This window comes from Talpa occidentalis, unplaced genomic scaffold (genome assembly GCF_014898055.3).
Source record: "Talpa occidentalis isolate TD23 unplaced genomic scaffold, MPIMG_talOcc4v2.1 talOcc4.17, whole genome shotgun sequence".
NCBI classification, from domain to species: domain Eukaryota; kingdom Metazoa; phylum Chordata; class Mammalia; order Eulipotyphla; family Talpidae; genus Talpa; species Talpa occidentalis.
The window spans coordinates 20381633-20407727 of NW_023601754.1; the positions used below are offsets into that span (position 1 = coordinate 20381633).

At 44.2% G+C, this 26095-nt stretch overlaps 1 protein-coding gene across 1 annotated transcript in view; it reads left to right on the top strand.

The window, feature by feature from the left end:
- The first annotated feature begins 4470 nt into the window (after positions 1–4470).
- Positions 4471–26095, top strand: part of USP10 (ubiquitin specific peptidase 10) — a 67969-nt gene continuing 46344 nt past the window's right edge. The window contains exon 1 of the mRNA XM_037516276.2: positions 4471–4589. Coding sequence (XP_037372173.1) covers positions 4569–4589 — 21 coding nt within the window. The 5' untranslated portion in view covers positions 4471–4568. The remainder of the gene's footprint in view (positions 4590–26095) is intronic.

The window sequence follows — 26095 nt, forward strand, 5'->3', positions numbered from 1 at the left end:
GGCACAGCTGACCTCTCCTGACTTGCCCGCTGCTCCTCTCAGCGGTGTATTTCAGTCAATCTGCCTGTTTTGATCCCCACTCTGTCTCTGGTGAATCCTCTCACCCTCACATGTCTGGCCTGTACCCCAGTTCTTGTATACATAAATAAATCTTTAAATATATATATATATATATAAATAAAAAAACAAAAACATTGCCTTTCTTTCTAGAGGGTCTGGGAATAATAATGATGCTCCCCACCATTTACAGAGCTCTTGCTGTATGCTGGATCTCTTGACAATTTACATGTCATCTTGAAATTACATCCATCATCACCATGCCTTTGTGAGATAATATTTCTCCTATTTTACAGATGAGGAAACTGAGGTCCTGAGAGGTTAAATACTTGTCCAAGGTCACACAGCTATCCCGAAAAGAATTTTCCTGGTAGGACAGGTCTAACTGACACGGTCTGCGCCCTTGGGCCCAGGAGTTACCTATCACTTGTCAGCCCACATATCTGTTGGTTTAGATGGGGAGATACGGCACCCCCTCTCATAAACACACTCATCAAGATTTAACTCAAATGTTACCTCCTTAGGGAAACCTTATACTCTCCCTGGGTAATAAGGAAAAGTCCCTCAACATTTGTTGAATGATAGTTAAAAAGTGCCAGCACCTTATTTCACATGCTAGATACATTATTTCATTTCAACATGCTTAAAAAGTAGGTATACTAACCCCTGTGTTAAAATCCTATTGTTGTATAACATGATTACACATTCACAGATTAAAACCAACACAAATTATTCACCTCACAGTCTTGTAGAAGAGAAGATTCATCAGATTAAAATCAAAGTGCAGGCAAGACTATGATGCTCCAGAAGGTTCTAGGAGAAAATCTCTGTGCTTATTCTAGCTTTTAATGGTTGCAGGTGTTCCTGAGCTCATGGCTCCTTCCTCTAGCTTCAAAACCAGCTTCATAGAATCCTGAAATAAAAGTCAATCTCTCTCCTTCTCTCACCTCTTGCCTCCTCATTCCCTTCTCTCTGCTTCTATTGTCACATCTTTATGCCTGGTTCTTTGGCTTCATCCTTTTTTTCCATATGAGAACCCTATGATGATTTTGGTTCACCCAGCTAATTCATTGCTCCATGCCAGGGACCTTAATTCAATCACATCTGCATGTTCCCTCTGCCACAGCACAGGTCACATATCACAGGTCCCAGTGATTAGGAAATTGACATTTTTGGGGTGGGGACATGATCTGACTCTGCCTAACATACCTCCTTTTACAAAAGAGCCGAAGAATGGGCCTCTCTGGTGGCGCAAGGGGTTAAGCACTGCACTATGAAGGAATCCGCAGCCTTTGCAGCATGAGTTTGATCCCCAGCCAGAGAGAAACCCACATGGCAAAGCAGACCTCTCCTGTCTCACCCGCTGCTCCCCTCAGCAGTGTATTTCAGTCATTTTGTCTGTTGTTTCCCACTCTATTTCTGGTGGATCCTCTCACTCCCCGCATCTCTGGTCTGTACCCCAGCTCTTGTATGCATAAATAAATAAATCTTAAAAAACAAAACAAAAGAGCTACAGAAGTTCACATAGCCTGTGGATGGGGGAGTTAGGAATTTAACTCAGACATTTCTTAATTTGAGTTTCCTCCATTGCCCTCAGACTCATAATAACAGAACCTTCTAAGCACTTCAGGGTCCACCGGGCTTGTTCAGATTTTGTATTGAAATCATGTGTTTATATCTCTGAGTGATTTGAAAATCAGAACTGGGTCTCATTTATTATAATTTTTACTTTTTTTTAAAGATTTATTTATTTATGCATAGAAGAACTGGGGTACAGGCCAGAGCTGTGGGGGGTGAGAGGATTTACCAGAAAGAGAGTGGGGAACAGAACAGGCAGATTGACTGAAATACACTGCTGAGGGGAGGAGCAGGTGAGACAGGAGAGGTCTGCTACGCCATGTGGTAGCTCCCTGGCTGGGGATTGAACTTGTGCTACAGTGGCTGTGGACAGTCCTGTAGGTTGCATCTTAACCCCTTGCACCACCAGGGAGGCCCAATTTTTACTTTTGTTCAAGCACCATTATGATAAAAATCAACCAATTACCACAAGTCACCAATGGATTGTCATCTCTTAAAGTCTTATCATTTGGGCCTCCCCTGGTGGCACAGGTGGTTGAGCGCCACGCTGTGAAGCTATCTGCAGTCTCTACAGCGCCGGTTCGATCCTGGCCGGCCCGCGAGGGTCCCACATGGCGGGGCAGACCTCTCCTGTCTCGCCCGCTGCTCCCCTCAGCAGTGTATTTCGTCAGTCTGCCTGTTCTGTTCCCTGCTCTGTCTCTGGTGAATCCTCTCACCCTCCCGCGCATATGGCCTGTACCCCAGTTCTTGTATAAATAAATAAAAAAATCTTAAAAAAAAAAGTCTTATCATTTATTTATTTTTAAAGACTTATTTATTTATGCATACAAGAACTGGGGTATAGGCCAGAGGTACAGGTGGTGAGAGGATTCATCAGAGACAGAGTGGGGAACAGAACAGGTGGATTGACTGAAATACACTGCTGAGGGGAGCAGTGGGTGATACAGGAGAGGTCTGCTGTGCCATATGTGGATCAGCTCCCTGGACTGGATGAACTCAGGCCGTTCAGGTGATAGCACTAGATTTTTTTTTTCTTTAAAAGTCCATTAGCATGGTCACTTTTTTTTTTTAAGATTTATTTATTATTTATACAAGCACTGGGTACAGTCAGAAGTGCGGGAGGGTGAGAGAATTCACCAGAGCCAGAGCGGGGAGCAGAGCAGGCAGAAGGACCGAAGTACACTGCTGAGGGGAGCAGCGGGCGGCCGGAGAGGCCTGCGCGCCATGTGGGATCCTCCTCTGGTGGCCGGGGAGCAGCCGGGGATCGAACAGGCGTTGCAGAGGCCGCGGGCAGCCTCGCAACCCAGCGCTCAACCGCTGCGCCACCGGGGAGGCCCGATAGCACTAGATTTAACCCCTAGACCACCAGGGAGGCCCCCATCTCTTAAAGTCTTTATCCATATGTATTTATAATTTTTCTGGGATTATAATGATAGTTTGGATACAATATCCTAAACTGTTCCTCAGTGTTTCATTATAGCATTTTCCAAACAAAACAGAAATATTATATCAGTTGCTAAAAAAGACTTACCTGCTTAAAAAATGCACTGAGATCCCACCAGGATTCCCATGTTGTGTTTGCTTGTCTTTCAAGTTTTTTTTTTTTTTTTTTAAAGATTTATTTATTTATGCATACAAGAACTGGGGTATAGGTCAGAAGTGCGGGACCTGAGAGGATTCACCAGAGACAGAGTGGGGAACAGAACAGGCAGACTGACCGAAATACACTGCTGAGGGGAGCAGCAAGCAAGTCAGGAGAGGTCTGCTGTGCCATGTGGTCAGCTTCCTGGCCAGGATGGAACTAATGCTGCAGTGGCTGCGGATATAAGCTCTTTTTTTTTTTTAAATAAAGGACACTCCTTCCCCCACTTATATATTTCGTTGTATCCAATTCTGAAAAGCCCAGGAATGGATCTCCGTGCTCATCTTTGGGTCTATCAATAATCGGCTCTGCTGCACATGTTCGTTGAAATGATTTCAAGTAATAATCACAGTAGCTGATTTTCATTGAGGGCTGGTTCTTTTGGCCAGTGTGCGCACAGCCCTGCAATTTGATCTTCACAGAAATCTGAAGAGTCAAGACTTTTTTTTAAAGATTAAAACATTTTGCTCCTCACCTCATTCACAGGCGAGGAATGGAAAGACTCAGTAAAAAGGAGTATCTTGGAAAGAGAGCCAATCGGATGCAGCATCAGGTAGGGGGCTGCTTATTTCTTGAGCCAATGACCCAAAGGCTGGCCTGTCTGCATTCACACATGTGTGAATTAGGTAAAATTTATTGGGTGATCACAGTTTGCCAGGTTCCAATGTAAGCGCTTTAAGCGTTTACATTTTGTGTTTGCTGAGAGATTCTCCAACGTCTAGCAAAAGGCGTGGCACAGAGCAGACGCTGTGACATGTGCAGTGAAGAGTGTCCCTAGCCTGGGACTCCGCCAGGATGGTCAGCGCAGACTTGGGAAGTCCCGGCCTAGGGGACCATAGGGCCGCCGGGGCCCGCCCATCCCAGGCCGCCGCTACGGGGCTCGGGCTGTCCTGGGTCCCGCCCAGCACCCAGGTGGCCTCTCAGCAGGTAAGCGGCCCGGGTCGCTGGGTGCTCGGGCGTTCTCAACTCCTTCCCCCGGCGCTTTCCCCTCCCGGCACTGCGGCCGGACTCCGGCAGGCGGCGGGACCGGCGCTCAGCAGCCGGCACCCGGCCGCGGCGCGCGGGCTCAGAGTCCACCCAGCCGGCTCCCGCCGCGCACGCCCACCTGTCGGCCGCGCATGCGCAGCGCGCGCGCCTGGCGCGCCCGGCCTCCCCGCGCCCCTCGGAGCGCGGCCAGTGCGCAGGCGCGGCGGCCGATGTGAGTGTGCCTGTGCGGGCGAGAAGATGGCGGCGGCGGGGGAAGCAGCGTGAGGAGTCGGAGGCGCGCCGAGGCTCATTGAAACGGGCCGCCATGGCCCTCCGCAAGCCGCAGGTAGCCGCTGGCCCGCGCCCTCGGCGGGAAGGGGCTCTGGGGGGTGGGCCCGCGGGCGCCGACGCGGCCGGGCGGGCGGGCGCTCCCTGCCCGGAGCGAGCGTGTGGGAGTGGGGGAGGGCGCCGGGACACGCTGCCCGGGACTAGGCCCCGAGCCTCCCGCCGCTGCCGCGCCCGCGCCGCCCGCGCCCGGACTGGGGAGGGCTGGGGGCGCGAAGGGGTTAACTCCCCGGGCGGACCGGGCGCCCGGGGCGTGGAAATTGGGCCCGACGGCCAGCAGCCCCTCGGGGCGGCGGGGTGGGGGCGGCGCGCGGGAGCCCCCCGGAGCCGCCGAGCTCCCCCCCCCACCCGGGCAGCTCTCAGGTCGGTCGCCCCCTCTGCCCGCAACGAGCCGCAAAAACTGGGGGTGCCATGTTTCCCCTTTGCTCCCCAAAGGTGGCTTCCTCAGCTTCATAGATCACGGGGTGTTCTGCTACCTGGTCTCCAGTCAACTCAGGAGCAGCCTGAGGTTACTGTTGCAAAGAAAACTCGCAATGAGTAGCAGGGACCGTACTTTTTTTTCTTGCAAGGGAGTGACATCTTTTGCACGAATTCTGCCAGCCCGGGAGAACGGACGCCCCTTCTCCAGACATGGGCTGTAAAGCTCAGGGGCCGCGTCTGCTCTTCCTCCGTAGTGTAAAGAGTGAACATGCACCTTTGGCTTTTAGGGAATGCACGTTTAGGGTTGAGTTCTTATTTCCCTCTCCCACCCCAACTCGCCCAAATTAGCATTTACTCTGGATAAAAGCCGGCATGTGGTGTTATTTGTCAGGCTGGCTTTAGACCGCTGATAGGTTGACATTCAATCCCTAGAAATTATCGCTTTTTTACCATCTCAGTGTGTTTTTGTATTAAATGAGGGAAAATGAAACAGTAGCTATTCGGAAAGCTGGTGGCCAGTAAATCCTAACTCTTTATAAGCAGTTGGTTTTGTTGCCCTTTTGGAAACGAAGTCAGTTTTAATCGTGGAAGTGTGGCATTTCATGCGCGAAAACCTATGTTTTTTTTTTTAAAGTTAGATTTTACAAGAAGCTGCAGTTTTGTTAAGTTATTCATTCTTCACTTTGCATTAGGATGGTCCCTCTTACTTTTTTGTTCACTTTTACATCACTTTTGTAAGTATCGAGTATAAGTCTTCACACAAAAGTTTTTTTTTAGTAGTTTTTTGCTTGGTGTAGCTAATTTTTACAAATGTGTGATTCATAGACTTTTTTTTCCCTTAAATTTGATATTTGCCTTTTTCTCAACCTAAAACATTAATGTTTAACAATAGCTTATTAAAATTAGTATTAGCACGTACAAGATTCATAGTGAACTGATATGTAATATAGTGATTTTGAAATGAAGAGAGCATGTTTAGGCATCATTCAATTTCATGGTTATAAGTACCAATCACAATGTGAAATTTATAAAAGTGGTCATAATACCTGAAAATAATTGAGATTGCATTCATTGTTCTAGTATTCATGTTTTATACAGTATTGCCAGTACACAGCTTTAGAAAAATGGAGTGGCAGAAGTTAGCTGAACATAATTTTTAGCAACACTTTGGGTTTAATACTTTAATATTCGACTTAAAAGTTTGTTTTAAATTGTGATTTAAATGTTTTTGAGTTCTAGTATGAAGAAGGTAGTAAAGGAGTCATTTGATATCTTATAATTCTTTTTAAAAGAATAATAATGAAAATAAGTAATGAATTCGTATGTGACAGGATTTAATTATTGGATTGTGCTTGAGTCAGTCTGGGCATTTTAATAAATTTGTTTTATTTAGCTGTTTAATATCCTAAGGCTGTCCTACAGCCTCAATGGCCATTCATTAATTCAGCAAATACTGTTTGAGTACTTTCCCTGTGCTCAGCAACACCATATGCATGTTACTTGCTATTAGGAATGACATTCACAAATTAACTGTAAGGCTCCTGTTTAAAATTGGACCACTAAGGTTACAATTTTAAAAATTAGTGTAGATTAGATCTTGTTTCCATGTTATTAGAAAGTAATGATTGAACTGTTCCTTGGATTGGAGCAAAACTCAAACCTTTTAATGCCAGTAGCTTTCAGCATTTCTTGTCAGCAAGTACAGATGATGAACTTCAACAATTGAAGTGTAAGTACATCTCTAATTTATGAATGCTTATTTGTCATGAGGGAACCTATTAAATGATTTTGGCTAATGAATTTGAACTGACCAGTTCTGCCTTAAACCAGAAGTTCGTGTGATTTATAGTGACATCCCACGCCTTCATCCTTCTCACTGAATGTGGTTGTCCTTTGAGTGCTGCTACCCTGGTCCTCTGTAGCAGGCAAAGGTCAATTTCCTCTCCCTTCCTCCCCTCCCCCCTTTTCATTACTTGGAATACTGGGGCCAACATCTTACACCATGGAATTTCTTGGCTCCACTTAGGGCATATGGCAGAGTGTGTTAGTGTATTGGTGAATATCTGTTTATAACTGACAGCTGAATTAATAATTCTTGAAAGAGATAGGTTTTTATTCACATAGTGAGCAGCTGAAGTAAAGAAAATTGTTTGAAATACTGATAGAATATTGGGTGATAACAGTTTTCCTTTGTATAGCAAATTACTGAATATGTCCAAGATTAGATAGCTGTTAAGCCTTTGGAGTGAGTGGTTGCCTTAGGGTTTCTGCATTTCTGCATACCCACCCACAGATCATCCAGGACCCCACCCTCATGCTCTTGAGCTCTTCTAGTTGGGCCACTGTGTGCTGAAATTAGTGATTAAGAAGTGGTCCCGCCGCCTCTTTCTAAAATTCCCTCTGGAGCAAAAGACAGGACGGGCTTATATTCCATTGCTCTTTTATGTGGAACTGACATCATCTGAAGTGTGGATCACATAGGAAAACTTGAGAGAAGGATTACAAAGCTTAATGACTATTTAATGCCAAGCCTAGTGGACCATTTCCTGAGTGCTGTGTTCAGACTATAAATATACAAATAGTAGCAAAAAGTTGTATCATCCCTACTTGATGATCCCTAGTTCTATCAAGGAAATGTTTTCTTTCTTTCTTTTTTTTAATGAATTTCAGCCAGGTAAGTACTTTATTAATGGACCTGATTTTTCAAGTGGCACATTAAAGGTGGTTAACTGTTGAGTGGTTAACCGTTAAAGGTGTTAACTTCCTGATAGTATACTATGAAAAACAGCAGTATGAAAAACAGCAGTAAAGAGCTGGCTTCTAAATTTGTAATTAAGCTGTTGCATTTCTATTTACTGCCACACATGCAAGAATCACTGTGGCACAAAACAGATAAATCTTTTGAAGTGGAATTCACTGGCCTTGGGCCATTGGATTACTGTCATTTGTCACTTTAGTGCTTCTTCAGCAGTGTAGCTGCTCCTTTCCAAAGACTTACATGTGCTTGGGTTGCAGTTTTCTGGTTATTGAAGTGATCTCCTGAAAGGGCTTTCTGGGACCATTTTTGTCAGTCCAGGCTGAATTGAGAGCTAGTGCAGGTAAAAGAAAGCCCATGGGGTCTGTTCATAGTATTTGTTTCAAGGATCAAAAATTGTGGAATTTATCATAAACCTGGAGGTGGAGTCTTCAAAATGTAGGCTTTCCATGAGCTGGCTGTTTTTTGACAATTAGAAAACTGCTCAGTCCTCACCCCCTTGTCAGAAGAAGACTTGAGAAACCAGAAACTGTTGACCAGTAGCTTCATTCTGCCTGTTTCTTGAAGGGAGGGCATGGATGCTCCAGTTGCCTCCCCTGGGAACAAGGAAGGAGAGGGGTGGAGGTCTCAGTGTAGTTTGGACTGAGAGAAAGGGACTGCGTGGAGAATTAAAGATCTTTAGGAAGGCCTCTTTCTGACTTGAATTGTTAGCTGAGTATGTGCAGGAGAGTTTACACACTAATAATGGCCATTCTGAGGATTCTCAGGCTTTTCTTGGTTAACCTTTTTCAGAGCAATTCTCAATTTATTTTTCTAGTATTATGGCCTCTCTCCTCAGCCCACACTCAGATTCGAGTCTCCCAACATGTACATTAGAAATGAGTGTGCCTCCTGATAGAAAGCCTGGGCCCAGTCTTGTTTCAGGATCTGATTCTTACTTCTAGCTTTCTGGCTTCCCTCTCTTCTGTCCCTCATTTCTGATTATGGTGGATTTTGGTTTCCTCATTTGTCCTTGTTTCATAAAGGAATGCTCCTTTTTATCTATGTTTATTGGATGCAGACAAGTACGTCCTTTTACTTTTGGCAAGGCAATCTCAAAAGTATCAAAAGATTCACTATGACAGCTTCAAATTTATGTTCTTGTTGGAACTACTGTGAAAAACATGTATGTTTAAGTGTTAATTAAATACTAGACGTGTATCAGGTATGCCCTGCTGTGAGAAACTTGAGTGTAGAAAAACATAATGTGAAAACTGCACAAAATAGAGGGGGCTCATGTTACAGACCTGTTGTGGCTGTGGTGGAAGGAGAGGAGGAGAGGATTCTTCTGAATAGCGCCTCCCCTTGCGGGCCGCCCCCCCACCCCCGCGGACCCCCCCCCCATCCCTTCACTTCCCCGGCTGTAGTCCTTAGATGAGAGCTGTTGGCTGAGCTGGCATGGGAAGGACAGCTTTTTGGAACTTTTTCTTATCTTGCTAGCCACAAAAGTAGAAGACAGTATTGTGAGGGCCTGTCAAAAATTCAATTTTTTTGTGTTTTGAGATATAGTGAATAAAGTTGAATTCCTGTGTAATAAATTTTGTGAGCCATGGACTGTGCGAACAAGGACTGCCCAAGAGCAAGTCACATATGATGATAGAAAATTTGGCTGTGCCTTTGGTTCTAAAGAATTGCAGTCTGCATTGCTCAGTTGTTCTCCCATAATCATGATGTGTCCTTTGCCCTGAATATAAGCAGTGCATTTAAAATCTTATTATATTCATTTAAATTTAGTCAGGAGCAATTAGCTTGTGAATTTATTTGGTATTCTATTAATGTCAGGAGGCTTTCTAGTGTTTCTTGGTGTTGCTCCTGCTTTAGACAGTTTATAACTCAAGGAATGAAGCAATGTCTCTCTTGGGAGGCTTTCATCTTGTATCACTAAAATTTGTACTCTCCCTATTCTTTCTGAAAGTATCACTCTTTTTCCTTTTGATAGGACATGTTGACGCTTTGGAGGAAACAGAAGAGAATTGAAAATGAAGTTTAATTCTAGAGTTGTTGGAGATTTTTGCCCAGTGTTGTAAAATGTTTCTCTTGATATTTTAAGTAATAAAGTCCCTTAGCTGGCTGCCAAGACTGTGTCTATTTTTTTTTGGAGACCTGATGTGGGCTTTCTGGGTAGATCTGATAATTGACAAGGAAGAACATGTTTATTGTAAAACACTAAGCATTCTGTTATCATTTGAAGACTTGTACAATGTATAAAGTGCTCTGGCTTGTTTGATCCTTCTAGCAGCTCTGTATTGTTTGTGATTCTCACCATTTTACAGATGAGTGAAGTGATACCCAGAGACGTAGTGACTTGAAGTCACGTTGTAGATCCTTTACTTTTCAACTTTTTTTTAAAATATATTTAAAGATTTATTCATTTATGCATATAAGAACTGGGGTACAGGCCAGAGGTGTGGGGTCTAAGAGGATTCACCAGAGACAGCGGGGAACAGAACAGGCAGACTGATTGAAATACACTGCTGAGGGGGTAACGGGCGAGACAGGAGAGGTCTGCTGCGCCATGTGGGTAGCTCCCTAGCCTCTTGGGGATGGAACTCTGCTGCAGTGGCTGATAACAGCTTAACCCCTTGCGCCACCAGGGAGGCCCCTACTTTGCTTTTCTAGAAGAGACTGATAAAAACATAGTACTTCACATTTCTACTTTCCCACAGTATTTCCTCAGTGAAAGTTTATGGACTGGACAAATGAAGCAAGGATTTAAATATTAAATATAGTGATATGTTACTTAACAAGTGATAACTATTGCTAAGCTTTGTGTGTAGGGTGCATTTTGATAAAAGTCCTTTATGATTTTGTTTTTAAATACAAAGTAAAGACACTTTCTAAAAGATACAAACAATACTGGTATTTAAATAAAATGAAAAGTCATTCTCTTCCTCTCCCTTCTTTAATTCCTAGGGCAGTGTATGTTTTCTTTGCCTTTTACTGTTCAATAGTCTTTTTTTGTTGTTGTTTCCATTGTACCATTCTAACCAGCTAGACACTGAGCTGAACTTTTTGGAGCAAATCTTTTTAAAAGAATTGAAGGTGTATTTGCTAGTATGCAAAGTTTTCCTATTTTTACCCAATTTTGCCAGTGACGTTGCAGATTTTCTGAAGTTAAAATGACTCACTGGGATGCAGCACACTGAGGGCTGGATATGCTGTAGACATTTCTGAGCGATAAAATATTTCCCAAACAGTCTTTTTTTTTTTAAAAAGTAGTATTTTGAAGAGACTTAAGTCTTAATTCTAGCTACCATGGTGTCTGGTTCTTATATTGTGGAGAGAGCTCTGATTTAGAGTTGAATTCTTTGCCATTGGTCATCTCTGCAGAGATCACCGTGCAGAGCACAGAGGTCACTGTGCAGAGTGATCAGAACTTCCTTTAGTTGGCGAGATTGGTAGGTCGGAAGCCCAAGCAAATATTGGGAAATTGGATAATTAACCTGATTTTTTTCCGTGTCTTCACCAAAATCAGGTTTTCTCTTTCCCCTTTGTTTTTAGTTTTCTCTTTCCCCTTTGTTTTTATCAAAGAGCTGCAATAGCAAAGAAGAAAACCACTCCCAGCGCCCACCTCAGTCCCTGTCCCCAGACAGCCATATTCAGCCACCTCTGACTAACCCGTTGTATAACTAAGTCTTCCAAGGGTAGCCTGCTATTTAGTTTAGCATTCACTTGTTGGCTCTTGGACACTTCCATTCAGAAGGGCTTCATATCTTCTGTGATTGTTCAGACAAGTTTTGGTAGCTGCACCTCTGGAGTATGGCAAGTTCTGTGCTTTAGAAGTGGCAGAGTAGTGAGAGATACAGGCTGATTGGTGAGTCTTGTTTAAAGGTTCTCCTAATGTCATGAAGTGGGAATGACCTAGTCAAGTGAACTATGGTCACGCAGTCCATCATTAATGAGTGCCTGCTGTGTACCGGGCACTGAACCAGGCACTGTCCCTCTTTACTGCAGCACTTACTGACCAGACAGTCAGGTGCAGTAATGTGTGTGCCTTTCCAGACACACTCATGTCCTCAAGGAAGGGGACAGTCTGTAAGTTTCGTCTGGGGAAGTCAAGGAAGCATTCCCCTGGAAGTGGCGCCTCATTGAGCTGCACAGTATTGAGAAGGTGGCCCTATGACTTGAGGGAGTTTGGAACATGTAAGAGAACTTGGGGAAAATCTGTTCTGAGCTCACACTTCCTGAGAAGAGTGGAAGGGGGTGCTATAGCATTTGACCATTGCATCTCAGCAGACTGCAGTTTGGGCTCATACGCTGAGCACCCAAGGCAGAGTTGACTCTGTTGGGTCACCAAGGCCAGTAGATCAGGAGACCAGGTGGAAATGACCTTGGACTTTTGACTAGGGTTGGGGAGGGAAGGAGAGGTGGCACAATCCAAGATATACTGAGGTATAAAACACGGATTGAAAAAAGGGGTGTGGGACTGTCAGGGAAGCTGGGAAGATGCCCCTCCAGAAAGGTGACTGTGGGCTGAGAAGCTGCATTTGTCGCTGTGAATGGCTGTGGGAAATGGCAGGGCTTAGGGAGTGGATGGCACCGCTCTGTTCTGTCTGTAGTGCTGGTTGAGATGATTGTATACAGGGTGCTGATTGGGGCCTTTGTGGGTTGTCAAGTTTCATTTTTGAGGCTCTTCTCTACATATGGGAAAGGACTCTGCTTACCTCGGCACCGCAAACCCCAAAACTTTGTGGTGGGGGGGATGTAGGGCATCCCTTGGGGACATCATGGGTATATTAATGCTGATAAAGAACTCTTGAAATGTCCTCAGTGATAACTGATTAGAGTTGTTAGGGATTTCAATCAGGGCCATTATTCATTACTGCCTTTATTGGGTGGGGGGGGGCACCTTTCAAAACAAACATTTCTTCCTTGATTATGCTTCTAGAAATTAGTTAGGAAAAACACATCACCTGTAATATCCCATGACTCTGAGATGACTTCTTTAATATTTTGAAATGCTCATCAGTGTTTTTTTTTTTTTTTAAAGATTTATTTTATTTATGCATATGAGAAAGACCTGGGGTGCAGGCTAGAGGTATGGGGGGGGGTGAGAAGATTCCTCAGAGACAGAGTGGGGAACAGAACAGGCAGACTGACTGAAATACACTGCTGAGGGGAGCAGCAGACGATGCAGGAGAGGTCTGCTGCGCCATGTGGGTCAGCTCCCTGGCCAGGGATCAAACTTATGCTACTGTGGCTGCCAGTAGCTTCACAGTGCTGACACTTAACCCCTTGGGCGCTACCAGGGAGGCCCAACCCTTTAGTGTTTTTGTAGTAAAGGTTAGACATTTGGGATGATGTTGTAGAAGGGCATTTCTTAACTTGGAATTCTTGGTCATGATCACCTGGTATCCACACTACTGAGTTGGGATCCCTGTGACCAGCCCTGCCAAATCTGTATTTCCAAGTTTTCTGGGCCTGACTTGGCTCGTATTGGAACCTGCATATGATTTTGTTTATGGCTTTTTTTTTTTAAATTTACCCTGCTAAGTAAGCACTTGGTCCCATGATTCGGATTAACCGAATCGTATTTTGGACAATTTGGGGCATATTTGGGGACATCATGGGTATATTAATGCTGGTAAAGAACTCTTGAAATGTCCTCAATGATAACTGATTAGAGTTGTTAGGGAAGTCATTCAGGGACATTATTCATTATTCATTAAAGCCTCTCCAGATATTAGGTGTGGACAATAGCTCTAACAAAACATAGGTTAGTAGGACTCTTAAGAAGTGATGTTACATAATTTTGGGGCTCAGTGGATGAATTGTGGAAAAAGCCAGTATCAGAAAGTTGAACTGTTTGCCACTTTGAAGATCCACCTCACTAAGTCTTCAGAATGAGATTACAGTTTAGGTTGAAGTTCATTAGCTAATTAATGAATTCCTTTTTTTTTTTTTTTGAAGATTTTTTTTTTTAATAGAGGCATGTTTTATTTATTTGTTTGTTTGTTTGTTTTTTGTTTATACATGCACTGGGTACAGTCAGAAGCGAGGGAGGATGAGAGAATTCACCAGAGCCAGAGCAGGGAGCAGAGCAGGCAGAAGGACCGAAGTACACTGCTGAGGGGAGCAGCGGGCTGCAGGAGAGGTCTGCGCGCCATGTGGGACCCTCCCCCGGTGGCCGGGGAGCAGCCGGGGATCGAACCGGCGCCGCAGAGGCTGTGGGCAGCTTCGCAACCCAGCGCTCAACCGCTGCGCCACCGGGGAGGCCCTTAATGAATTCCTTTTTAATTGAGGTATAATTGACAAAACATTAGTTCCAGGTATACAGTGTAATAATTTGATATCTGTAGATACTGTGAAATGGTCACTATGGTAAATTTGGTTAACCTCTGTCATCATATGTAGTTACGCTTATTTTTCTTGTGATGAGAACTTTAAAGACTTACTCTTAGCAACTTTTAAATATGCCACACAGTATTAGTAATGATGATCCTATGGTGTAAATTACATCCCCATGACTTGTATTACAGTTGGAAGTTTCTACTCTTGGCCACCTTCACTCATTTCACACGTCTTTTCCCTATTTCTGCCAACCACCAATCTGTGCTCTGCATCTGTGAGCTCTCTTTTATGTATAATGAAATTATGTGGTATGTTTCTTTGACTAATCATAATGCCCCCCAAGTTCTTCCATGTTGTCACAAGGGATAGAATGTCCATTTTTATGGTGGAATAGTATTCTGCTGTGGTTATGTACACACACACACACACACACACGCATGTGTATATACCACATTTTATCCATTCATCCATCAATGGACATGTGGTGTTTTCATATCTTGGCTATTGTAAATGATGCTTTAATGAAAATGCAGGTGCAGATAACTCTTCAAGTCAGTATTTTTGTTTTCTTTGAAGAAATAGCAGTGGATTTGCTGGGTCATATGGTAGTTCTATTTTTGAGGAACCTTTATATTCTTTTTCCATTGTGACTGCACCAATTTACATTACCACCAACAATGCACAAAGTTTCCTTTCTCCACATCCTCACTGGCATGTGTTCCTGTCTTTTTGATAAATGCCATTCTCACAAATTTGTAGTGATTTGTGGTTTTGATACATTTTTTTTCTCAGTAATTAGTAATGTTGAGCACCTTTTCATGTACCTGTTGACCACACGTATGTCTTTGGAAAAATGTCTGTTTTATCCTCTACCCAGTTTTTAGTTGTTTACTATTTTGCTTTTGAGTTTGCATTTTGGGTTCCCAAGACCAATTTCTTTTTTTCTTTTCCCAAGATTTATTTATGCATATATACAAGAGCTGGGGGTGTAGGCCAGAGGTGTGTGGGGGGGGTTGAAGCTTCATCAGAGACAGTGGGGAGCAGAACATGTGGGTTGACTGAAATACACTGCTGAGGGGAGCAACGGGTGAGACACGAGAGGTCTGCTGCACCAGGTGTGTCACCTCTGTGGCTGGGTATTGAACTGGTGCTGCAGTGGCTGCAGATAGCTTCATAGTGCTGCGCCTTAATCCCTTGCACCACCATGGAGGCCCACATTCTCTGTAGTTTTGACTAGAAACTGGAAACTATCTGTAACTGAAATTTCACACACAGCGATACTGTAGCAATATCTTAGCAATGACCAGTCTTGGACACAAAGTTACTAAGCCCCTGTTTGGGAAGAGTTTGCCTCTCATGCCAGGGCACATGTTGAACAAAAGGTTTACTTTTCTTTTTAAGGTGGACAGAAAGTAAAGTTGCTATTTAAAAAAAAAATTTTTTAAAAGATTTATTTATTTATGCATATAAGAGCTGGGTACAGGCCAGAGGTGTGGGGGGTGAGAGGATTCACCAGAGACAGAGTGGGGAACAGTTTTTATTTATTTATTTATTTATTGCCATTGTGTTTTTTTTTTTTTTTGGAAAAGATTTATTTATTTATTCATACAAGAACCGGGGTACAGGCCAGATTCGCGGGAAGGTGAGAGAATTCACCAGAGCCAGAGTGGGGAACAGAACAGGCAGACTGATGAAATACACTGCTGAGGGGAACAGTGGGCGCAACAGGAGAGGTCTGCCGCACCATGTGGGACCCTTGCCGGCCAGCTGGAATTGAACCAGTGCTGCAGAGGCTGTGGACAGCTTCAAAGCGCTGCGCTCAACCTCCTGCGTCACCAGGGGAGGCCCGCCATTGGTTTCTTTAGGGGATACAAGTGTAGATTTGAGTAAGCTTTGCTAATTAGTTGGTTCACTTTATGAGAAAGGAGACACATCCCTTGTCTGTAGTCGGCCCTGAGCCCTCTTTGAAGGAGTCCTGCCGGAGGAGATATGCCATGTCCAGAGGCCTGTGGTATGAAACAAGCTATTTTGTGTCATCCTTGGACTGAACACATGTAGTCTGAGATCAGAGCTCAGTTACTGATCTAAATAGATGCCTTCAGTGTTGCTGTCCCATGCCCAGTGCTGGGCCATGAGCCTCTGCTCACCTGGTCGGGGCCCCTGCCAGTATTCCTCCAATTCCATGGAGCAGCCATTGTTTCTAGGTCATAGTCCCTGTAGGTCAGGGATGAGGCACTGGGAAGAGAATTTTCCAGTTGGCTTGCTTCAATTATTTTCTTTTCCCGCTCCTTTATCACCTGAGGTATTCCAACCAATGTATTCATTTCGCCCCTTGGTTTTTTGAACTCAACTAACTGCCAGGCACTGTGGGCACAAAAGTGAATGTGAACAAGTTGTCTCTGTCTGAGCCACTCTGCTGTGAACATTCTCCTCCCCTCTGTCCATGTGACTTGCTCTGGCCCTGGGCACTCTGTGTCATTGTGACTTTTCAGGGCCTCTGCCCTGTTTCACCCCGCAGCTTCTTTCACCCTCTGCCATCTTGTCTGGTTTTCTCTAGAGCATTAACCACTGCCCTATACCTCACATAGTTCATTTGTACAGTTTTCTGTCTCCCCCACCAGAATGTAAGTTAATATGGGTAAGTTTGTCTGTTTTGTTCACTCATTCTTCACTAGGCTCTCAACCTTAAGTGTTCAGTAAATATTTATTAATGAATAAATTAATGAAAGAGAAGACACTTTGTGTCTTCTGCAAGTCCACTGTCAAGTATGGAAAAAGAGGCTAATCAATTGTTATAACCTAGAGTGAGTAATTCAGCAGGTTTGTTCAGAAAATAGTTTGCAAGATCAAACTCTGGGACTGAGTTCTGTGGAGAGCTAAGCTTGACCATTAGGGGCCAGAGTGAAGGCACTGGACACAGGTGGCCCAGCGTGTGCAGCAGCAGGGCCATGCGTGGAGAGCTCTGCTGTCTGGGGAGGTGGGAGAAGAACATGACTGATGAGTCCAAGACAGATGTGTGGCAAGTCCTGAGGGCTCTTGCACACTGTCCTACAACTTTTTATTCCAGAAGGTCATGGGAACCTTGAGAGGCTGTTCCTGGGGATCCCAGCCATCAGACTCGGTGTTAAGAAAGCACTAGGCAGCACGTGAGGTTGGGCTGGAGGCGGGCGCTCTCAGACACCCAGTGCAGAAGGGCTGAGGGCTGACTCAGGCAGTGGCAGATGAAATGAAGTGCAGGGTGACTTGTGGGAACTAGGTAGCCACATTTAGTATGTCTGTGTTTTAATAAAATAGGATTCTGCTGTGTGTTTAGTAAAATATTTTCCCCCTCATTTCTTGCATTGTGAATATCCTCGCTAATTAAACAGTTTCCTTCAGTATTAAGTTTAAGTCCTGCAGTGTATTCACAAGTTATTTTATCTATGCTAAAAAGAGATGTTTGGGCAATTTTTCAGTCCATTTTTTTTAGTTGTATCTGAATTACCTGATTTCCCAGAGCTAGTTAATGCACATCGTTGTAAACTGAAAGATGAAAATAGCCTTAATTCATTGATTACTTTTGAGGGCTGAAAGATATATTTTGCTACATAATACTAAGAAAAATAATTAGTACTAATTTAAAACTTGAATTTTTTTTGTTTGGATTTTAAAAGTGTGTACTAATTTCATTAAAAGTAAGTTATGATTGTGAACTAATTTGAAAAAGATTGAGAAAGACCTTTTCCTAAAATATATCAGAAAGCGACTGGCTTGTGTTTGGTGAAGGTTAGTTAACTATTATAGCTACTACTGTAGAGATTCTGGAAGGTAACTCGAATGACCAGACAGGTGATTGAAGCCTGGGTACCCATCAGTGCAGGAGAGGACCTGTGTAAGGGCTGAATCATGTGCTGCACAAATTCAGTTCTGTAGCAGTAACTCAGAAAATGAAGGAGATGGGTAATCAGCAGCCTTCTGAAAGGGGATGAGTTTGGGCACATGGAGAGGAAGGAGGGCGTTAAGTGAGTAGCGCTTAGATGTCAGGTCAACCTATTGTTTTGCTTTTTGAGTGATCTTATTTTAGTATAGTCCCCAGTTGTTGCCACTAAACTGGGAACGTCTTTTACTACCTTTATTGGTCACACTATTCCTTCCTTAGGATGTTTTTGATAACAAGCAAAAGGCCAGCACTCACTGAATTACATTGTCCACTAGAGATTTATTGACTCATGTAGTTCCAGAGCTTGGTCAAAATTCAGGGTTGGTTTGATCTTCAATTCATGCCATCTTTGAGGATCTGGTTTCTCTTCACTGTGTTCTGTCAGTAGTGTCCTAAGGCTAGTTTCCATCAGATGGCAAAATGGCCAAAAATGGCCACAGCAGTGGCAGGCTTTACATTTGCTTGTAACCTACACCACTCCAACCAGACCCAGAGAGCTAGTATGCGTCCCAGAATCCTGGCAATCGTCTGAGCTTTGTGCTTTTTAACCAAGGCACACCTGGGCCATCTTTTAACCAAGTGCTGTGGACTAGGTGTGCCAGGCCCTAGGTGGGTGTACCCTTCTGAACTGAGGGAGTGCCTCCGATGGGGAGGGGAGGGGAGGTGAATGTGGGGCCCATGGCTGCAGAGTCCATACTGTCCCACCCAGAAGCACCGTCCCTGCCACTCACTTCTTTCTGGTTTCCAGGTCCTCCTCTTGGACTCTCAGACTTGTGACCCTTCTTTCTGTTCGGCAAGTCGTCCTATACGCCTGATGGCATTGAGCTGTCTCTCACGGTTTTCCTTATATTTTATTGCTGCTTTGTTCAGTATCTGTGTTTTGGTGTCAGGGTCCGATATTGACTACCATTTTCCTTTAGTGGGATCTTGGACAGGGCTAATTTGCAGAACCTCAGATTTTTCTATCTTTATCACTCAGGCAAAGATATTCATGAGATCCTAAGTATTGTTCCTGAGTGGACAGGATTGGGAAGTGAAAAACACAGGAGATCAAGGTACATTTACAGACAGAGACATAAAGGAGAGTCACCGTGAGGTGTGAACAGTACTGCTATAGATATAGGGGCCCAGAGTATTTCCCCTGAGGAGGTGATGTTGAATTAAGCCTTGGTGGGTCAGCAGGAGTCCTGGGAGCAGGGGTGGACAGCTATATGCATGTTTAGAATACCTGATGTACTAGCACATGATACTGAGTTGTTCAGTCAGTGACACCCACAATGACAGTTAAAGGGTTTAGCTTTCAGACATGACTAGACCTTAGAACTAGAAGTTGACCATGTGTCAACTCCTTGTTCCAAGGTGATTAATGTGACTCATTCTGAAATGTGCCTTCAGTTTGTTTTTTTAAAATTTATTTTTATTTATGCACAAAAGAATTGGGGTATAGGCCAGAGGTGCAGGGGGTGAGAGGATTCACCAGAGGCAGAGTGGGGAGCAGTACAGGTGGATCAACTGAAATACACTGTTGAGGGGAGCAGTGGGCGAGACAGGAGAGGTCTGCTGCACCATGTGGGTCAGCTTCCTGGCCAGGGATTGAACTCTGGCCACAGTGGCTGGTGGTAGCCTGATAGCACCGAGACTTAACCAGGGAGACTCGTGCCTTCAGTTTAACTTAAAAAGTAGAACATAAAAATGGAAGTGCTATGGGCTTGGCAGCCTGAAAAAATGGAAATGAAATATAATTGAGCAGACCAAATGGGACATGTGAATGGGGAATTCGTCAATGTAGTTCCATCTGGAGAGTGGGTGAGCTGTTTAGGGGATAATGTGTAGGTACCAACCCCAGAGGGAGAGAATGGTCCCGGACAGATTAAAGTCTCGTAGAGTCAAATGGGGCCAGGGAAAGAATGTTTGGAAAAGTGTGTGTGCGCGCGCATATATTTTTGTGGGACGGGTGCTGCTTGATAGATGCACTAGTTTGAGGGTATAAAAAGACCTTGGATTAAATTGGGAGGTTGTAGTTGTCCCTACTGCCCAGGGTTTCAGTTATGTAGGTCAACCACAGTTTGAAAACATTACCTACAATAAGGTATTTTGAAAGAGAGAACATAATCTCATAACTTTTATTACGGTACCTTGTTTTAGCTGTTTGATTATTTATTCCTAGTCCCTTAAAATTGTGGTCTGTAGTTTAGCTTTATCATAGGTATGTATGTATAGGAAAAACCACATTGTACATAGGGCTTGGTGCTATTTGTGGTTTTCAGGCATCCTCTGGGGCGTCTTGGAATGTATCCCCCCCACAGTTAAGGGGGGAGGACTGTATTAGTTGCATTATGCATTTTATGCTGATCGGCATTTTAACTTTGTGGTTTACCTTTGCAGAAACCTCTTAAGTGATTAATGGTCAGTAAACCTTTAAAAGCACTAAAAGTACCTCAGTTTTGAATATATCTGCTCTGGGTATTGTTCACCATGCAGTGGACCCTCTTACAAAGTGAATAATTGTCTCATATTGTCACAGGGAGTCTGTCTGACTTGGGATCATAACTGGGGAAGGGCCTCTGCTTGCCATCTCCCTCTCTCTGTTGGCCTTTTTGTGGCCTCAGTTGCCTGTAGTGGTAGAGCTCTTTCTTGGGTCAAGGTGTGTGTGCTGTTTTACAAGAAGCTACTGGATCATTCTACACCTGTCACCTGCATTTCCCTTCGTATCATCTTTGTTTTGCATCAGTTTATTTTTTTTAAAGATTTATTTATTTATGCATACAAGAACTGGGGTACAGGCCAGAGATGCGGGGTGGGGGGAGGGGGCGGTGAGAGGATTCACCAGAGACAGAGTGGGGAACAGAACAGGCAGACTAACTGAAATACACTGCTGAGGGGAGCAGCGGGTGAGACTGGAGAGGTCTGCTGCGCCATGTGGGTTTCTCCCTGGCTGGCCGGGGATTGAACTTGTGCTGCAGAGGCTGCGGATTGCTTCCTTTCGCCACCAGGGAGGCCCTATTTTGCATCATTTTAAATGACTAAATAGTGAATCTGCAAATGCTTAGTTGGTGAAATATGTCAAAAAAGACAGTCTAAGAAAAATAATAAGGGGGGACAAGAGTTGAGAACCTGCTTCACGCCACTGGATTCAGGTACCTGACTTGGTGGTTAAGGATAGTGGGGTAAGGAATAAAAATATTTATTTATTCATTCATTCATTCATTCATTCATTCATTCATTCATTCATTCAAGCACTGGGTACAGTCAGAAGCACGGGAGGGTGAGAGAATTCACCAGAGCCAGAGCAGGGACAGAGCAGGCAGACTGACGGAAGCACACTGCTGAGGGGAGCAGCAGGCGCGGCAGGAGAGGTCTGCACGCCATGTGGGACCCTTGCCCAGTGGCCGGGGATCAAACCGGTGCTGCAGAGGCTGCGGGCAGCTTCGCAACCCAGCGCTCAAACGCTGCGCCACTGGGGAGGCCCTATTTTGTATATTTTTTACATCATTTTTCATTTTTGTACAATGTATGTATTTTCACCTCAGTTTTAGTCCCTGTGAAATTCCCACCACCCATTCACCTGTGATCTATCACCATGGTCCCGTGTGCTCTTCCCACCCTTGTTTGGATCCTACGCCCTTCTTCCTGCTGCAGATGTCTCTGGTTTATAATTGTCTGTTGATTTTGATTTTTACTTTATTGTAGTTACTTTTTTCCCCCGATCCTTATTTGAATCCTCTACGTTCCTCCTATGAGACCATCTGGTATTTTTCTTTTTCTTTCTGGCTTATTTCACTGAGCATGCTTCCTTCCAGCTCCATTCATATTGCTGCAAATGACATGAGTTTATCTTTTTTGATTGCTGAGTAATATTCCATTGTGTTTATGTACCATATCTTCTTGATACAGTCATTTTTTTTTAAGGTTTATTTATTTATTTATGCAAACACTGGGTACAGACAGAGGCACGGGAGGGTGAGAGAATTCACCAGAGCCGGAGCGGAGAGTAGACAGGCAGAGTGACAAGTACACTGCTGAGTGGCTGGCGGACGGCAGGAGAGGTCTGCGCGCCATGTGGGACCCTCGCCCGGCGGCCAGGGATCGAACCAGCGCTGCATAGGCTGCGGGCAGCTTCGCAACCCAGTGCTCAACTGCTGCGCCACCGGGGAGGCCCCCAGTCATCTATTTTTGGGCATTTGAGTTGTTTCCATAGCTTAGCTGTTGTAAATAGTGCTGCAATAAGCATAGGGGTGCAGGTGTCCTTTTGGATTAATGTTTTTGTGTCCTTTGGGTAGATACCTAGGAGTGGAATTGCTGGATCATGTGGAAGCTCCATTTTTAGTAGGTTGAGGAACCTCCCCTCAGCTTTCCATAGTGGTTGCACCAGTTTGCGCTCCCATCAGCAGTGCAGGACAGTTCCTTTTTCTCTACATCCTCACCAACATTTGTTGCTGCTAGTTTTTTTTTAGTATGTGCCATTCTCGCTGGTATAAGATGGTATCTCATTTTTGATTTGCATTCTCTGATTACAAGTGATGTTGAACATTTTTTTATATGCCTGTTGGCCATTTGCATTTCCTCTTTGGAGAAGTTTCTTTTTAGCTCTTCTGCTCATTAAAAATGGATTTTTAAAAGGTTGATCCAGGGCCTCCTGGTGGCGCAGGTGATTGAGCACCACGCTACGCTGTGAAACTGTCCACAGCCTCTGCAGTGCGGGTTCGATCCCGGCTGGCCGGCAAGGGTCCCACAAGGCCCAGCCGACCTCTCCTGTCACGCCTGCTGCTCCCCTCAGCAGTGTATTTCGTCAGTCTGCCTGCTCTGTGCCCCCCTCTGTCTCTGGTGAATCCTCTCACCCTCTCACGCATCTGGCCTGTACCCTGGTTCTTGTATAAATAAATAAATCTTAAAAAAAAAAAAATGGTTGACCTGCCCTGAGCCTTGATACTTTCTGATCACATTCACCCTATCTTTCTTTTCCTTCTATATTTAAAATTTTGAAAGCCAATTTTCTGTTAGCTTGGAATATGGTGACTGTGAATGATTTTCTGCTGGGCCCAAATACACCAGTATTAAGTTTACTGCAAAGCTTAACCTAATTGTCTTGGTTATACTTAACTGTTACAAAGATTAAAGGTTATGTCTTAATTATAATGTTTACATTTAAAACATGAAAGATGTGATCCTGGTAGAACATCTCTGGTCATAATAAAAACAGAAGAAAACCAATTGGAATGGCAAAGTTAAAATGTTAGCCCACCACCACCTTGGAGGGGTGACCTTTTGTTGTGATGAATAGAGAAGTTAACATTCTTGTCCCGTCATATTTTATTTGTTGTGGGTTTTTTTTAAAGATTTATTTATTCATACAAGAACTAGGGTGTAGACCAGAGGTGCGGGGAGGGTGAGAGGACTCACCAAGAGAGAGTGGGGAGCAGACCAGGCAGATCTACTGAAATACACTGCAGCGGGCGAGACAGGCGAGGTCTGCTGTGCCATGTGGATTTCTCTCTGGCTGGCTGGGTATCAAACTTGTGCGCAGTGGCTGGTGACAGCTTGGTAGTGCTGTCTTCAATCCCTGTGCCACCAGGGAGGCCCCTGTTGTGGTTTTTTTTCTTTTCATTTTCCTCTTCCTGAATTCATTTGTTCAACAGCTGTTTTGAACCCCTGTTTGGTAGTATTCATTATCTGCGGATAATATAAAGATGAGTTTAACTTGGTTTCTGTTTTTTTTTTTTTTAAATCAACTTTATGGAGGCATAAACATACATTCAGTAAATTTTGCCCATTTACAGTTTAGTTCATTGAACTTTAGCGAAGGTATATGTATGTGTAACCACCTCCATGTCAAGACATCATTTCCATTTTCAAAAGTTTCCTTGTGTCCCCTACATTCACCCCATGGCCCCAGCAAAGACAGAGCTACTTCTGTTAGTTTCTTTTTTATTGGTGTATCTCTCTTCTTTTCCCCTTCTTTCCTCTCTTAAGATTAGCACCTGATTACAACCTGATTGTAATTAGTATAATAATAGGTGGAATCTTGAACTTCCTCTACAGCTATCCCAGATCATGTGCACTGGATTTCCTCCCTGATTTATCAACTTTGTTCCATGTGATAAAAAGTCTCTGTAGGCAGTTGCTGTATAGTGAGAGCTCTCTGTTATCTTGCTGCCTAATACTAATTCAGAACAAAGCAGGTTAAAATGTAACTTCTACCCTATAATGTAATGTAGACACCGGACTGTAAAGTTGGTAAAAGTGGCTTTCTGTTAAAGGAATCATGTTTTCTAACTTGGAGGTACTGTCTTTGGAAACAAGCTTTACCTTACAATTCATTAAAACACTAAATATATAACCAACATAGTAAAAATCTTGCTTTGAAAATTGACAGGTTGTCTTTTGATAGAACTTTAATAGAATAAAACACAAACCCCGAAACCAGGCACTACATTACAATACTTTTGAATCTTAAAAAGAGGGAGGCTGCCAGTAGGTATGGCTTTGTACACAGTTTGTCCCCTCTGCCCAAGAAAATAAAGCAGAATTCTTTTATAACCCACTTAGGGGCGGATGAAGACTTTCTTCCTCCTCTTCTGCTTTCCCATTTTAACACTCATGGCAACTTGCAGTGCATTTGCACTATGACCAAAATGTAGATGTCCTGATGTCCTGAACCCCTGTCAGTTTTCTTTGGAGTTCATTCTTATAATTCGCAGTTCATTGTGGGTGGTGGGTACTCAATACACATTGTTAAATCCCTGGAATTCCTGCTGTGCAGTGACTGACAGGGTCAGCCTCTCTACTCATCAGGTTGAGTGTGCATTGTACCTGGTCTCTGGCCCATCCCTGTGGGGCTGTTAGCTGTGTATTTTGATAAAGATGTACTTTTTACCCAACCACTTTTTTTTTTAAACTTGGATATATTTACATGCCATAGAATTCACCCACTTAAATAAGTGTGTGCTCAGTGGTTTTTAGTGTATTTACGTTTGTGCAGCTGTTATAGGGCAGCCACGATACAAAACGGGGTGCCTGACTGTGGGTCCTCACCATGCGCTTAAAAGGACTATCAGTGCTCTACTGCAGGCACACGCGAAAGGTTAATAAAAGGTTTATTTACAAGGGAAGGGCAAATGAGAAAATGTACAACTCAGGGAGAAAAGTGGGAGACAAAGTTTTAAATGTGTCCTACCCGATCGGCCGATCTGGAATCCCTAATGGCACTCTGAGAGCTGGCCGCGAGCCAGGAGCTGTGAAGCCAGGAGGCGAGCAAGAAAGCAACCCAAGGCCCATGTGTTTGGTTTTTATACCAAACCTGGCTGCTTAACTCCACCCTCAGGTCGCAGCCACCTTCCCTTTGGTGGTGACGGGATTTGTCTTTCCCAATGTCTTGATGGCTTTGGTCTGGAGTGGGAGTGGGGTCCACAAAGCCTGCATGGGATTAGCTCAGAACATCCTTTCCCCCTAACACAGCCACCCACACAGTCAATTTTAGGTCATCTCAGCATTCTAAAAAAGAAAACCTCATCTCCTAGCAGTGACTTTCCATTCCTCTCTCCCTACCCTCCCCAAAAGCCCCGTACAGTTTTTTTTTTTTTAAAGATTTATTTATTTATACAAGCACTGGGTACAGTCAGAGGCATGGGAGGGTGAGAATTCACCAGAGCCAGGGCGGAGAGTACAATAGGCAGAGTGACAAAGTACACTGCTGAGGGGAGCAGCGGGCGGCAGGAGAGGTCTGCGCGCCATGTGGGACCCTCGCCCGGCGGCCGGGGATTGAACTGGCGCTGCAGAGGCTGCAGGCAGCTTCACAACCCAGCGCTCAACCGCTGCGCCACCAGGGAGGCCCAAGCCCCGTACAGTTTTAGTTGTCTGTATCCATCTGAGGACATTTCCAAACCTGTGTTCTTGGTCCTTGTCAGACCTGGGAGATCCTTGGAGCTCTGGGAAGAACTTTGGAGCTTGTCTCCTCCATCATGCTTTCCTTCTATAGATAAAATCAAGGCTTTTATCACTTGAAAAAGTTTATTGCTCTTTTGTTTCCTCCTGTCTCTCAAATTCAACTTATAGTCATTGGGAAATGGGGGTGGAGAAAACTGCT